At 39.7% G+C, this 14,877-nt stretch overlaps 1 protein-coding gene across 5 annotated transcripts in view; it reads left to right on the top strand.

The window, feature by feature from the left end:
- The window catches only part of LOC140361637 (receptor-type tyrosine-protein phosphatase U-like), a 422,151-nt gene that overhangs the window by 286,742 nt on the left and 120,532 nt on the right, over positions 1-14,877 (top strand). For all 5 annotated transcript variants that reach the window (XM_072447383.1, XM_072447385.1, XM_072447384.1 and 2 more), the window contains exons 11-12: positions 4,010-4,112; positions 10,632-10,911. In XM_072447383.1, coding sequence (XP_072303484.1) covers positions 4,010-4,112; positions 10,632-10,911 — 383 coding nt within the window. The remainder of the gene's footprint in view (positions 1-4,009; positions 4,113-10,631; positions 10,912-14,877) is intronic.

Here is a 14,877-nt window from a genome sequence, read left to right on the forward strand (position 1 = left end):
ATAATAGTTGTGTGAATTTGCATGTTGAAAAGGGTTAGTCATTGGTCTATGATCGATATTCTAGAGCCTGATGTGCATCTGGGAGAGGAGATCTGCTGATATTTTTGGGCCAGTACGTGGCCCCAATTGTCTGTTTTTAGTATTTGAAATGGCTACAGACTTAGTTACTGTCTATACAGTGCATTGCTCTACATATTAGGTATGATAGGGAAAATAATACCACAACCCTGTTTTACTATAACCAATTCCAATGTTTTGGCATTTCCGATGAAGCATAAATGATCTAAAACCAAAATATGATACAAAGTAGGTCAAATTGAGTAAAATCTTCAAAGTTCAAATAAATTAAGTGAACATTTCCGGATTTGTCTCTGTGTACAATGTATTTGCTGCTGAGAATGGCAGCTCTATGCAAAATAATACAAGCATAAAATGTGTGGAAATTTCTGGTATTTTAGAAAGACATTCCTTTTACTTTTGACCCTTTCAAACATGAAATTAGATTGAGTTAGTTATTGCTCGGTCTGGAACATTCCACCATGGTGTAAAATAAATGTGTTTTTTGTGAGCAATAAAACACCTGTAATTAAAAAATAAATAAACATTTACAGTGGAGCACTAGACAAGCAGAGGGTCACTGAGCATGTCTGATTCTGATCACAAAAAGCAGGTGACACGCTGCTGCAGAGGTGTGATATTTGCCTCTCTACCAGACATATGGAAGCGTGTTAGTTTAGAATAAATGAGCTTTTTGCGCAGTGCTTTTTAAATAAGAGAAAACAAACCTTAGCTAACACTTGCCGCTCCTCCTGCAGAGGTTTTTGCATAACAGTTTTTATGCTGACACTCGGGCAAACATTTACCATCTGCTGGAGCGCGGCTGATTTATTCAATTTAAAATCCTCAGCCCGAGTTGTCACTATAGATCATTTAGAGTATATTTTATCTACATCTTCGGTTTCTTCTCCATTACAAAAGGAACATATGCCCTCGCAGCTATTTGGGCTGATCCAACGTTTGTTACAAGGAAATGTTTAATTAGTTTATGTGTGCAAAACCACAATGCATTTACCTGGAGGAGACACACAAACACCAGAGCAGAATCTCTAAGTACAATACAGCTTTGATTACAACAAGAACAATATCTATCGACCCTTTTAGAAAGGAAGTGATTGGTGAGCATTCTGATTCCAGATAAACTGAATTTCTTAATCAGGAAACAGATATTATGGCAAACAAATTATCCCAAATTGTCACCAATAATATAATTCAAATAATTTTCAAAAACACTGAAAAGAATACTACTAAAAATACTTAAATGTAAACTCCAGTCTCCATTATGTTTCCATAGGGTGTGCACACAACAGAATCACCACATTGGGACAAAACTGGGACTAATCCTAGAACACCACCAAAGCAAGTCGACATTTGGACTTAAAGGACAAATATTAAGCATTTTTGTTATTTCAAGCTGGCCTCTCACTTCCTGATCTCAGCATGCAGTTGTACTGATCGTGATTAGGCAGGAGAAATGCACAGAACAAGTCTGGTGATGATTTATGGACTTAAAAATAGCAGAAAAGATTCTCAGAGCCACGTGTTATTGATGCTCGCAGGAGGAGGACTTTCTAACCAAGATTCATCAAAATGTCTGTCTGAATGAAGTTAAATGCTACCCCAGTATGTTTTTGATGATTTTGATTGATAGAACATTAAAAGCTCAAAGAAGTCAATTTTGCATAATATGTGTGTGTCCTTTACACTGGGCTAAATGGACCCAAAACGGACAGGTGTAAATGCACTCGTAGTTTTGTACAAGATTAATCTAATGCAACCTTTTTAATTTAAAGAATGTACTGTACTTTGATTCTGACCCTAACATCTGTACTAACAAACTAATTAACAAATTAGCTATTTAGGCTAGAGTCCTATTTACCTTAACCCATTTACCTATAGTCAGTTGTACATTTGGTTGTTCACCATAAGTCTGACAGTTCTCAAGTTCCATCCATTTTCTACCGCTTGTTCCCTTTCGGGGTCACGGGTGACTGGAGCCTATCCCAGTGACTTCGGGCCTTAGGCGGGGTACAGTTCTCAAGTTAATTTCACTTATTGACATTGTTGCGTTCAAATAAATACACTTATGAAATTAAATAATCTAAAACCTCCCCAATCCCAGCGCCCTGACTAAACCCTGCTCTTTATCTCCCGCGCTCTTTTCATGTGTGGATTTCAAGTAGTGCGTTGGAAACTAATTTTTACAAGGCGGCGTTAATGACTCTGCCTCGCCAACTGTTCGCCCCCTTATCTCTTTTAGCGGGGCAGCCATTTGCTCGATGACATTACGCCGTTAATTCACTGCCTGTAGTAACACGAGACGGGAACACTCAACCCCATTGTCCCCGGAGCTTTGGCTAGGGCCCGGGCGCCTTTTGAGATGCGTTCTAATTATATTCTAAGGGCCTTGTTTTCTCGGCGGCTGGCTGCTGTTTGGGAGTCATCATCAGTCAATGGCGGCGTGTGGGAGGCCCTTCGCGGCACACGGCGGATCACCAGGGAGCGCAGTGTATAGACTGAATTAAGATAGTGCTGTCTCGTTTCATGTTAAAGGGGACGCGGACTGAAATATCTAAGCGAAAACAAAGATAGTGTAAGCTTTTGAACTGAGATGTTTGATCTTGAAGGATTGAGTGGGGAATGTATACGACCAAACACACACCACATATGTAGCTAGCTGTGTGTTATGTTATATTTATGATACCTTTTTTTTCTATATATGCTTTGTGCTTTGCTTTTAGGCAGTGTGGCTGGCAATATTACAACATTAATGAATATTTTTATCTCATCTTAATTGCCTGCAATTCCTTATGAACTCTCTGGTAATTAAATAGGTCAAAGGTTGTTCTCATATCTTCGAAACAGTAAAAGATAGAGACGTCCCTTTCGGCTGCACTTGAATCGTTTCAAGATTTCAAAAGAGCAATCACTGGCTTGTTCAGCTTCTCCATTTTATAATCCAAAACGCTCCCTTGGTGGATAATATGCAGCAATACATCTAAATATTTTATTCATTTTTTTTATACTTTATATTCACAATATTATGGTAGAACCTTTGCTTTTTCTTTTTTTTTTTAATGATGTGTATAGTACTTAGAAGGAGATGTTTAACATAAAAACAAAAAATAGTCTCCAGAAGGCTTAAAAACAAATACAAATTGTGTTCAATGAAATGACTGTGTGCTCCTCGATGTTTTTAAAGTCTTTAAATCGTCATCAGAAACTCATTCTGATCATTTCAGTGCTTAAACTGTCTTTATTCAAATTTGAAACTAACAACCATTGTATTGCTCATTTAAAGCACCTTTTCTGGCCATTGCGGGATAGGTTCAGTAAACACAACTCAACGACATGTGGCTCTAATCAAAATACTAGTTCAGTTGGTGTATTACTACGTCTTTCCTTGATCACATCTAGTGTCATTAATCATTTTACCCAAAGCATCGTGGCTTTTGAACAAAGTATGGCTAATCTTGGGCCAACTTATAAAACTTATGTGCTACAAACTTGAATACAAATAAGTAAGAGTAAGTCATCCTCTTCTAGGCTGGCGTTTAGAATGCAGTGATAAAAAGAACAGGAACAAGATTGCTTTGGTTCACTGCCAGGTTTCAGGGCTTAAAAGAGCAACTGTTGTCTATTTTTAGATTCTCATTAATTAATGTCACAAAGTTTTGCTTAAAAAGGACAAGGTGGTGTCTAATAATTACTTAAAACTAAATAATTTTCTTCGTAGTAATTTAGGATTTAATCTTGTTTAAAATCACTGCATTATCTCAACAATCCATCTTAAAGGGACACAATGCAAGTTTTCCGATTGAGGGTCACGGAAATAGATTCGGCTCTGAAAACCCTGCTTGGCAATGTTCACGTCAATTGTGCGTGTCCATTCCTTGCGCTGTGATTTTGAGTTGTTCACCCCTATATGGCTTGTTTTTCCTTTGTGTCGCAGCCCCCGTGTTCGACTATGAAGACGTACCCTCTCCTCTTAGCGAGTCGGAGAACACCATCACGGTTCTGCTGAGGCCGGCTCTGGGACGAGGAGCACCTGTCAGGTACGACGAACATGCAGAACTATGCCAATGACTCCAGACTCGACTTGGACTTGAATGCCAATGACTCCAGACTCGACTTGGACGTGAATGCCACTGACTCTGGACTCGACATGGACTTGAATGCCACTGACTCTGGACTCGACATGGACTTGAATGCCAATAACTCGGGACTTGACTTGGACGTGAATGCCAATGACTCTGGACTCGACTTGGACTTGAATGCCAATGACTCTGGACTCGACTTGGACATGAATGCCACTGACACTGGACTCGACTTGGACTTGAATGCCAATGACTCGGGACTCGACTTGGACGTGAATGCCAATGACTCGGGACTCGACTTGGACGTGAATGCCAATGACTCTGGACTCGACTTGGACGTGAATGCCAATGATTCGGGACTCGACTTGGACGTGAATGCCACTGACACTGGACTCGACTTGGACTTGAATGCCAATGACTCTGGACTCAACTTGGACGTGAATGCCAATGATTCTGGACTCGACTTGGACTCGAATGCCACTGACACTGGACTCGACTTGGACGTAAATGCCACTGACTCTGGACTCGACATGGACTTGAATGCCAATGACTCGGGACTCGACTTGGACTTGAATGCCAATAACTCGGGACTTGACTTGGACGTGAATGCCAATGACTCTGGACTCGACTTGGACGTGAATGCCAATGACTCGGGACTCGACTTGGACGTGAAGGCCAATGACTCGGGACTCGACTTGGACGTGAATGCCACTGACACTGGCCTCGACTTGGACTTGAATGCCAATGACTCGAGGCTCAACTTGGACTTGAATGCCAATTACTCTGGACTTGACTTGGACTTAAATGCCAATGACACTGGCCTCGACTTGGACTTGAATGCCAATTACTCTGGACTCGACTTGGACTTAAATGCCACTGACTCTGGCCTCTACCTGGACCCGAATGCCAATGACTCTGGACTCGAATTGGACTTGAGCCCTGTGACTTGAGACAACTTGAAGCTCTACCCAGTCTATACAGTTGATTGACTTTCAGTGCTCATTTTTACAGCACAAACTAGAACATTGAGTCATCTTCAGACTTACTGAAGATGACTCATCATGTTTTTGTCTTTTAACTGTATATGTCTTGTTGTTTGTCTTTATTTTTTTTTTTTTATCAAAAAAGAGACAATTACTGTGATTTAAATATTGAGGCAAAAAAACTGAATTATTATTTTTGCCATAATGGTGCAGTCCTATCACCGATTCTACACTCGTTTCACTCAGCTCTTGTCTTTTCTCTCATGCGTCATGCAAACTTTTTCAGGCCTGTCTTGTCTCAATTCCATCCCTAAACGCATTTTGACTTTACCACTACAAGGCGAACGGAAACGTTTGCGTGAGCATAACGTTGCTACCGGGAACGAAGCGAGTATTTTCCATAATTACCATCAATCAAGACTTGTCAATGCAGTGGCTGTATGTGCTGGCGCCACGGTAAAAGCTGACAAACAATGGCAGCCAATAGCGCGCACGTCGACCAATCATGAGCTGACAGTTTGACAGCCGTGTCACTGTAACGAGGGCAGCACGCCAATTCCGCTCAACAACACAGCTTGGAGAAAAATTGAAGGAGAACATTGAGAGAAAGGAACACCTTGATCGTGCAAAATAAAGTTTTAACTCACTTTTGACATTGAGACTAAGGGCCCACTTCCTGTTTAGGAAACGTGTGCTGTTAAAGTGCATACATGTTTTTACGATTTTGTAATTTTGACTTTATTTGGTGTATTTTATACATGTATTAAATACGCATTATAGTTTTACACCAATCGGGTACGTATTTGTGTAGAAAAAAATGAAAAAAGTGTAGAAAATTATAGGAAATGACTCATCCCAATCAAAGTTTACGCAAAACTTAAACAAAGAAACAACTTTTATGACTTTCTAAACACTAATCAAACAAAAGAAAGTCGCTCTCATATATTTTTATTTGTCAAATTTTTAAAAAAATGGGTATATTACATGAGTTTTTGCGATGTGATGTCATCAATAAAGAGGAAAGAAAATCATAAACCAAAAAAAGTGCTATTCTGTGATAACATTTTGGAATTTTTTTAGAATGATTCGAAATATTTATCTTAACTGCATTTTAGTTCAATGAGTCGTCCGACCGGTAGAAACGTTCTATCTCCATGGAGAATGTTTAGAAGTATTGGGTAAACTTTCTATTTCCATGGAATGATGCCGAACGTTACATACTGTTGCTTTAAAACATCTATTTTTTTTTTATTTTTTTTTTAATATTATATTACCTATGTGTTATAATTTCCTTGGATGAGAAGCATAAAGTAACATCCAGATGTGATGGCTCCTTGTATCCTTTTAGATACCTCTGTTGGATGAAAACCATGTTCCTCACTCATGGTTCAGGGCCTTTAAATTGCCTTAAAATTAACAAATTCCATCAGGGGTCTGACATAGGTGGTGAAGAGGAGCTACATGGAGAGGCTGAAAGACTGACTGTTCTGCTGCTGAGGTGTAAAGGGCAGATATAGAGGAAGGGAGAGAGAGTGCCTTTATACCGATATTTTGAGAGGTTCAGAACTATGAAGCCAAGAAGCGTGGGTTGTTTGACACATGTGGAAATAGTTGAATATAGGCTCCAGGTTTGTAAAAAAAAAAAAAAAAAAAAAAAAAATGAATACTAGTAATTGTAAATAAATAAATCAAAGACATGAAATACATACATTCAAATGATTATTATTAATAATTAATAATTACCTTAGAACTCACTGAAAAAAGGTGTAATATTCGTAACTGACTGTTTAAAGTCTTGGTGTGCGTCATGGTTCCCCTGAAATGTGCTTATTTAAAGTAAAGTTGTTTCTAATGCCCCTTAAGGAAATGTGCCAAACCTTTTCCAATTTACCAAGCAAACGTTTTGCTTTTTCATAGAGGCTGGAAAACGTGTTACCTCCACTTTAAATTTGAGTACATGTTATTTTTCAAAGCCCTGCAGTTGATCTTTCTAAAATGTTTTTCTTCCAATAATAGTAGCCTAAAAATACAATCCAAGTTGAAATTGTGTGACTGATAATTTTGATGAAATTACTGGTAAGGTGGTCAATTCGGACAAGAAAATGGACCCTGTGATCAACCTTTGTCGAACGCTTGAGACAAGTATAATTTCCATGCCAATTACAAATCCCTTTTACCTCAATTTCTATGGAGAAACCACATGGATATTTTCGGTTATGAATATTTTGACATTTTGTAAAATTTCACCATATTATGCTAAATCAACTTAAATGAGCATTTTATTTATATATTTGTATTTATCATTTATTTATAGAGGAGAAAGCCAGATGAGGGAAACTCCTTTTTAATGGTACCCTGTCAGATACAAAATATGAAATAAAACAAAGAAACACATGATATACTGATCCAAAGTCACAATAGCTGATGCCTCTAAGTGCAACTGTGAAATAGAGAAGCAGAAGTAACAATGTTCACTGGAAATAAGCAAATTTATAAATGTCCCAGCATCCCCTGTCCTTAGAGCCTCCTTCTGCAGGAATAACAGGAATAATAAAACCCTGGGGAGAACCACAGTGAAGGAGAGAAGCGCTTCCATTTGCAGATAGACTGTGGCACCAGAACCACTCAGGAGGAGAGTTCATTTTCCAAGACAGTTGCTCCAGGCAGATGAGGAGTCGTTCATCTAGAGTAAAGAGTGTTCCTCCAGGCAGCTGAGTAGCATCAGGATCTATAGGTCAGAATCTGCAATGTCTGGAACAGCATATCTCCCTGAGGGAAATGGAAGGATAGATTACAGGAAATTAAATATTACATATTGTTGATAGGAAAAGTAGTCTTTAGCTGAGGAGGCTCAAGCTGCCTTACTTCCCCCAGCATAGAGCGTAGCTGGGAAACTGTAGGCTTTTATTTCTGTTCCTAACTGGCCTGACCATAAGCTATTTCAAAGAGGAACCTTTTAAGCCTGATCTTAAATTAAGAGACTGTGTCGGCCTCTTTAACATGGACAGGAGCTGATTCCATAACAATAACAAACAGGTTAAGATAAATGCATTATGCACAGTAGGATTAATTTAGCTGTTCTTATAAGAAGTGAAGCAGTTTGAATCAGGCTAAAAAACTATGGCTGCAGTGGGATTTACGTAGTCTATTCAAATTACAACTCCAGTTATGTTTTTGATGGGAAATAAATATTATAAGCTAGTAAAATAGAACCCTAAAACCTCTAAAACACCAATGTAACTATTCATCTTAGCCTTGGTGACATTCAGGGTGGACTTGGGGATGATGATGATGAGATGAGGTTGCGCTGGGGTGGCAAACACACAAACACACACACACACACACACACCATTTCAAACCATTAACAGTGTCAGGTGTATTGATTTAGTGACTGGAGCAATGAAAAACACTGTCTGGCTATAAACAGGTGAAGTCAAAGGTGTCCACTTTGATGCGCGGCTGGATTTATGTGCTTGTATTTCATCAGCGTCGTATCCTGTGGAGCTATTAACACCAGAAGGCTTGTCCTCAAAAGCAATTTAAATTCAAAAAGGCTGAAGCGATTTGGGGTCTTCTGACAGCTGCGAGACAAAATAGTGCGAGGGTAATTTGAATTTGGGCAAATATTGTTTCAACTTTAAAGGTTATTGATATAAGAACTTCTGTGTTACTTAGTTGAACATTTTTTGGTAATGTGCTTTTTGATGATTTTTACTGCACATTTAATTGTATGTTCTTCTGCTGTTAAAAAAAGCTTCTGATGAGATCTTTTTTTTCTTTTTGCTTTTCAAACGTACATTTTTTAACAATTTCTAACGTTGTTTTCACATCAAAAACATACCAAGAGTTGTATTTTGCTTAATTTGCGTTACTTTGATGAATACAGTTAGTAAGTCCTCTCCATCTGAGCCTCAAAAAACACATATCTCTTCAAACTTCTCACTTGCACTTAATTAACAGATCAATGATTAATACAATTCACATTCGCCATCTTAATATAGATTTTGAATAGTTATAATTATGGTTTAATAGTTCCCCAAATTCAAATCAAAATGTATGAGTATCTTGACTCACTACAGTCCAGTGTAGTTGGAGAAATCCTCTTCTCTCATCGATCTGGAGCTGTGTCAGTCCAGTAAAGTGTTCAGGCGTTTTCTGCCCTTGATGATATGTCCATCCTGGAGCACCAAGATAATCCACAATCTCTGAAACTGAGATAAAGTTTCATGATTGTGGCTGGCGGTGTTAGTTTCAGTGCAAAAGCCCGGCCGCCATCACTGCCAGTGCGGAGTTTTTGTGGTGCATGATGGGATAGTGTGGCGTCACAGGCAGGAGATCTACAGGCATAATTTGCATTCTCTAAACTTAAATCGGAACTAATTAACTTTAGCAGTAAAGCTTCTCCTGCAGCTCCCTTATGAAAATACATAGTCAGAGAAGTTAAAATTTGCCGCGGAGTCTAAGAGAAGTGAAATAAATGCAGAAAAAGCTGAGGATAAAATGGAAATCGTTTTTTTGCTGCCTTATGATTGAAAAGTATATTACAGGTACAATTTAGATCAGTTATTCCGGACTTCGGGATTCTCAGAGGGTCCCCAGGGGTCCTTGACTAGACCTTGTGTGATTGTTAAAGGTGGTATGGATGATTTTTTTCAGCAATTTTTTTTATCATATTTCCTCGTGGCGTGGATAAATCATTTGTCCTGCCACGTATCAATCATAAAACGCACCTACCGCTCACCTGCAGCCGCGTCTGGCTCTTCCCCACGTTTCCGCGTGCCTAAGCGCATGGATCTATCATAATATAGTTCCCTCAGTGTACGGGGCAAAATGAAGACGGAGAAAGACAGTTCGAGCTGACGCAGAAGTGGACAGAAATCTACGGGAGACGAGCGATGCGATGTGCTCCGTTGCGCTGATAAACAAACGCACGTGTTTGTTGTATCAGTCCGCACGGGGGAGTGCGCATGCGCACTTCCACCTGCGTTCTCAAATCGCCGAAAAATCGTCCATACCGCCTTTAATGCACAAATGGCATGGTAATAGCTTACAACGTATTTTATGATCATTATTGTTCTATTACATCTATAATCATAAAGTACAGGTAATTCTATTTTTCTTATAAGACAGTAGCATTGCAGGCAGGAGAAGGATGTTTGGGTCCCCAGTGCATCCACAGGTAAAATATGGGTGACTGGGAGAAAAAGGTTGGGAACCACTGATTTAGATCATATTAGAAATCATGCTCTGCTTTCTCTCCTGGGCATTAAACACACTCACCCTTTAAAAGAACTGGGCAGAAGGATCAGGTCGAAATAGGCAAAGCAATACAATTTCCTCTGATGCAGGCAGTATATGAAACCTAGTCCACCTTTAAATGCGATTTCCTTATACCTCTGGGGATGATTTCTGTGATTTCTCCTCATGTGGATGTGTGTTTGTTTGTTACCTCTGACTTCCAAACACTTACAGTCTTCTCGCCCCTGTTCCTCAGTGCGTACCAGGTGGTGGTGGTGGAGGAGGACGGCTCTCGGCAGGTGAAGAGGAGAGAGTTGGGCAGCTCGGACTGTTTCCCCACGCCCAACTCTCACACAGAGGCCCAGGCCAAGCGTAGCCCTCACTACTACACGGCTGAACTGGCCCCCAGCAGCCTGCCCGAGGCCACGCCCTTCACTGTGGGAGACAACCACACCTACAACGGCTACTGGAACAGCCCCCTGGACCCAACCAAAAACTATCTCATCTACTTCCAGGCCACCAGCAACTTCAGAGGGGTGAGGAGCACTATAATACACACTTGATGCCTTAACACTCCTCTTTGTGACGAACCCAATTAGACATCAGCACAACCAACACGGTAAAAACATTTTGTTTTAGCTTTTTAATTTAAATTCAAATTAGAAAAACCTGTGAAAATTTTGCTTATACAATGACAAAAGTAATTAAAAGTAATTATTGTTTTTTTCAATGAATAATACTGCAAATAAGCAATGTAAAATAGAATCAAAAAGGATTTATTGCCATTGTCAATCAAAAAAAATCACAAACATTAGAACTTCTCTTGGTGATTCGGTGCAACATAAAACAATGAACAATGAATAAGTCAAATGAGAAACAATTTAAATCTACTATGGGATAGGAGTAACAATAAGCTAATAAGATTTTGACCTGCTTTAATACTGTTTCAATCGTCTAAAAACTCAAGGGGTTAAAGGTCACATGCTGTCGTCAGGCTTAAAGAATATAAAAAAATTACTGTATATATGTGACTGAACGTGGCTAATCCAGTTACATGTCTACCCGGAGACATTTTGAGTTATTCACAGATTCTGAAAGTGTGAATTCAAAGCTTTCCAATGATGTCTCACTCATGTAGATCTGATAATATTTGAGTAAGTTGTGGTCATTTGAATGTATACAACTCTCAAACCCATTCACTGAGAAAACGGCTTCCAAAGTTTCTCACCTGAGAGAGCCCAGAGTCACAGGGGGGCTCATTTGCATCTCATTGAGATAAGCCCTCCCCCCTGTCACACTGACACCACCTTCCCCCTACAGCTGTCACTCAAGACTCAAGAGGAGTGTTGTTATTGATGGTAACTGGACTTGAATCAGAATTAGAAGTTACTATATTACAATGGAAATACTTGGATTACAAAAGGCCCTGAATAGAATCAAAGAATCAGGGTTCATTGCATTTGTCGATAAACATAATTCACAGGTGATTCAGTGCACCAACAATGGTGCACTGAATGATTCAACACAAACAACAAAAGATAAAATAAGATAGCCTTACAACGCAGTAGATACAGGGGGAAAGGACAGTAACTTATAGGAAGTTTAAAAAACACTCTTAATAGAAGAACTCTTATAAACAGATGCCAGGGTCAGGTATACGAACTGCAACGGGTCCATGGCTTTGAATATATGAGATATGAGATAATAGATATGATATGTACACCACCAGAGTCCAATTACATCAGAGATCACATCCTCATCCTCTTCTTCGTCTGTGCACTCTTCTGTGCTGTGACTCTCGGCTCTTGGCATCAAAGCTGTAAACAAATAACAGGACATTTAAGAAATGGCTAACTATTTCACATAAAACACTCATTAACTATTTATTTTTTTTAACACAATGTGAGAGTTTCAATATAAATACTTGAAGTGCTGATAACTCTTGATCTTTGGAAGCCGTCTGAAGAAGGGACTCAGATGCTTCTGCCAGTCCAAGTTCTTGACAAACACTTTGCCATCCGCCGTTCCAACAAGCTGTGGGATACTGAGGTGAGACTCAGGAGAGCTGTTTTCCACTACCTGATGACAAGGGCGACAATGTAAAAAAATGAGAACAGAAGAAACATATCTTAAGCAGAGAGCAGCACTGAAGTTTTGCCAGGCTAATGTTTACACATTACAGTAGTCAAATAATATAAACTAACCTCAGCGATGTCTTCCAAAGTGTCAACCCTGGTCTTCACGTATGCTCGCTTGATAAGTCCAAAGCCGCAATCAGGGGAGAATTTGGTGTGGCCAGCAATGAGGAAGTGGATGTCCATTGTGTAGTGAAGCTTGGCCCCGTCTGTAGAGGGTAGTAGACAGAGAGAGAAAAGGAGATTAGATTAATACATATGACATTTGATTAAGACGTATAGGTCTCTATAATTGCTATTCTGCATTTGCACTATTATTAGTACCTGCTGTGCAAAGTCAAAGCTGTAATGCATCCTGATGTCTTTGCTTGCTGGCGGTGAGGGTCCAAAGACAGCACATTAGATTCTGTTGTAGAGATCTGTGCGTGGCCTGCAGCTTCTGATGTGTGGGAGAAGCTGTTTCCACAGTGATCTGAAGCTTGATGTACAAACTGCAGGCTCACCTGAAAAACAGATGTTGCTTATGGTTAATTATACTCTAATCATTAAAACATGAAAATCACCAAAATAAAAAATTAAAATAAAATTAAAGTGATTAAAAGCGGGTGTTTTAGTCGCAAAGCTTACCTGGTTCAGCCGTCCTGTTGTCTCTCCATACACCGTGCACAGAGAGACACACAGGAAGCTGATAATGGCAAGGCAAGCGCGTGATTGGTTCGAGTGACGCAGTGCGTGCGTGACGTGCAACGTACGTAAGCCACGTGACCAGAAGTGGTATCGGGAGTTGTAGTTTTTTTCTCTTCCCTCGCCGAAAAATAACCCGATAACATAGCAAAGTTTAGCTTACAACTTAGCTCCGAATAGCTGCGTTTAGCTCCGGGCTGTGGGGGTAACAGCCGGTTTAGTCCACCATAAAACACACACAAAGCACGACCCACGGGTCAAGAAATACTACATAAGTATATAATTTGTACAGACAAAACGTCGAAAAATAACCCGATAACATAGCAACGTTTAGCTTACAACTTAGCTCCGAATAGCTGCGTTTAGCTCCGGGCTATGGGGGTAACAGCCGGTTTAGCAGCATAAAACAGACACAAAGCACGACCCACGGGTCAAGAAATACTACATAAGTATATAATTTGTACAGACAAAACGTCGAAAAATAACCCGATAACATAGCAAAGTTTAGCTTACAACTTAGCTCCGAATAGCTGCGTTTAGCTCCGGGCTGTGGGGGTAACAGCCGGTTTAGCACGATAAAACAGACACAAAGCACGACCCACACAACCCACGGGCCAACCCACGCCGAAAAATAACCCGAACATGGTGATAACAGCAAGTAGTCACATTAAGCCCGTATTGCAGAGTGCACTGAAGCAACATGTTAGCTTAGCATTAGCTCCACCGGAGCAGACAAGTAAGATTCTAAAGTGATCACGAGACCGCCTTAAAACACAGCGTTAAAGCAATAATTTAGTAGTAAAGTAAAAGTGTACCTGAGTAAACAGTTCCGTTGCAATGTAGTCCAGGAAATGTAAGCTCTGAAGACTGTGCTCTGCAGATGGTCTGGAGTAATGAGCACGGAGCACGCAGCTGTAGCCATGCGGATCACAGCTGATTGGTGGAAAATGTAAACAATACGTTGGCTAGAAAAAGGTGACGCCCCCCAGGAGAGCAGGAAAAAGACCCAAAAACTCCACATTTTTAACAGCTTAATGTATACGTTTAAGACAACCAATAGTGTTATCTGAAGCACACAGGGGCTTATTCATAACTTCAACTAGCACATTCTGCAAAAAAATGAAAATCACAAATTTGAGGGAAAAAAAGTAAAATGCTGTTTTTCTCAGTTTCACCGAGGCCGACATGGTCCGACAATTGCCGTGGCGAGTCACATATGTCCCCTGGAAAAAAATGTGGTAAGAACTGATACCGAAAGAATAAATTTGGTTCTGTGCTAATTTTGGTGCCTTGCTTAATTGGTGTTAATGAGGCAATCACAGCACTAATTTAGAACACAAGCAGCATTGCCTTTGATATAAAGTGTATGTGCGTGTATAATATAATAAGAACCATATCAGTATCAAAAAACTATTCTTTGCAGTAGTTTCATACTTTCAATCATGCAAATAGAAACAAAACAGTCATCAAAATATATCTAATGTTATAACAATGATAAGATAAATGTCTTTTTCTTAACTTATGGAATCATTTTCTAACTTTTCCCATGATTGTTACCATTATTTGGAACCCAAACTGCAAAACTACTGTTAAGGAGAAAACAGGGCTTACACATAAAGAAAACTCTTTAATTTCCAGTTTGTTTTGCATTTTATCCCTGCGGAATCTTTTTAGCATTTCTTC

This window comes from Eucyclogobius newberryi, unplaced genomic scaffold (genome assembly GCF_026437365.1).
Source record: "Eucyclogobius newberryi isolate DKJ021-1_F unplaced genomic scaffold, fEucNew1.0.hap1 SCAF_16, whole genome shotgun sequence".
In the NCBI taxonomy this organism is placed as follows: Eukaryota; Metazoa; Chordata; class Actinopteri; order Gobiiformes; family Gobiidae; genus Eucyclogobius; species Eucyclogobius newberryi.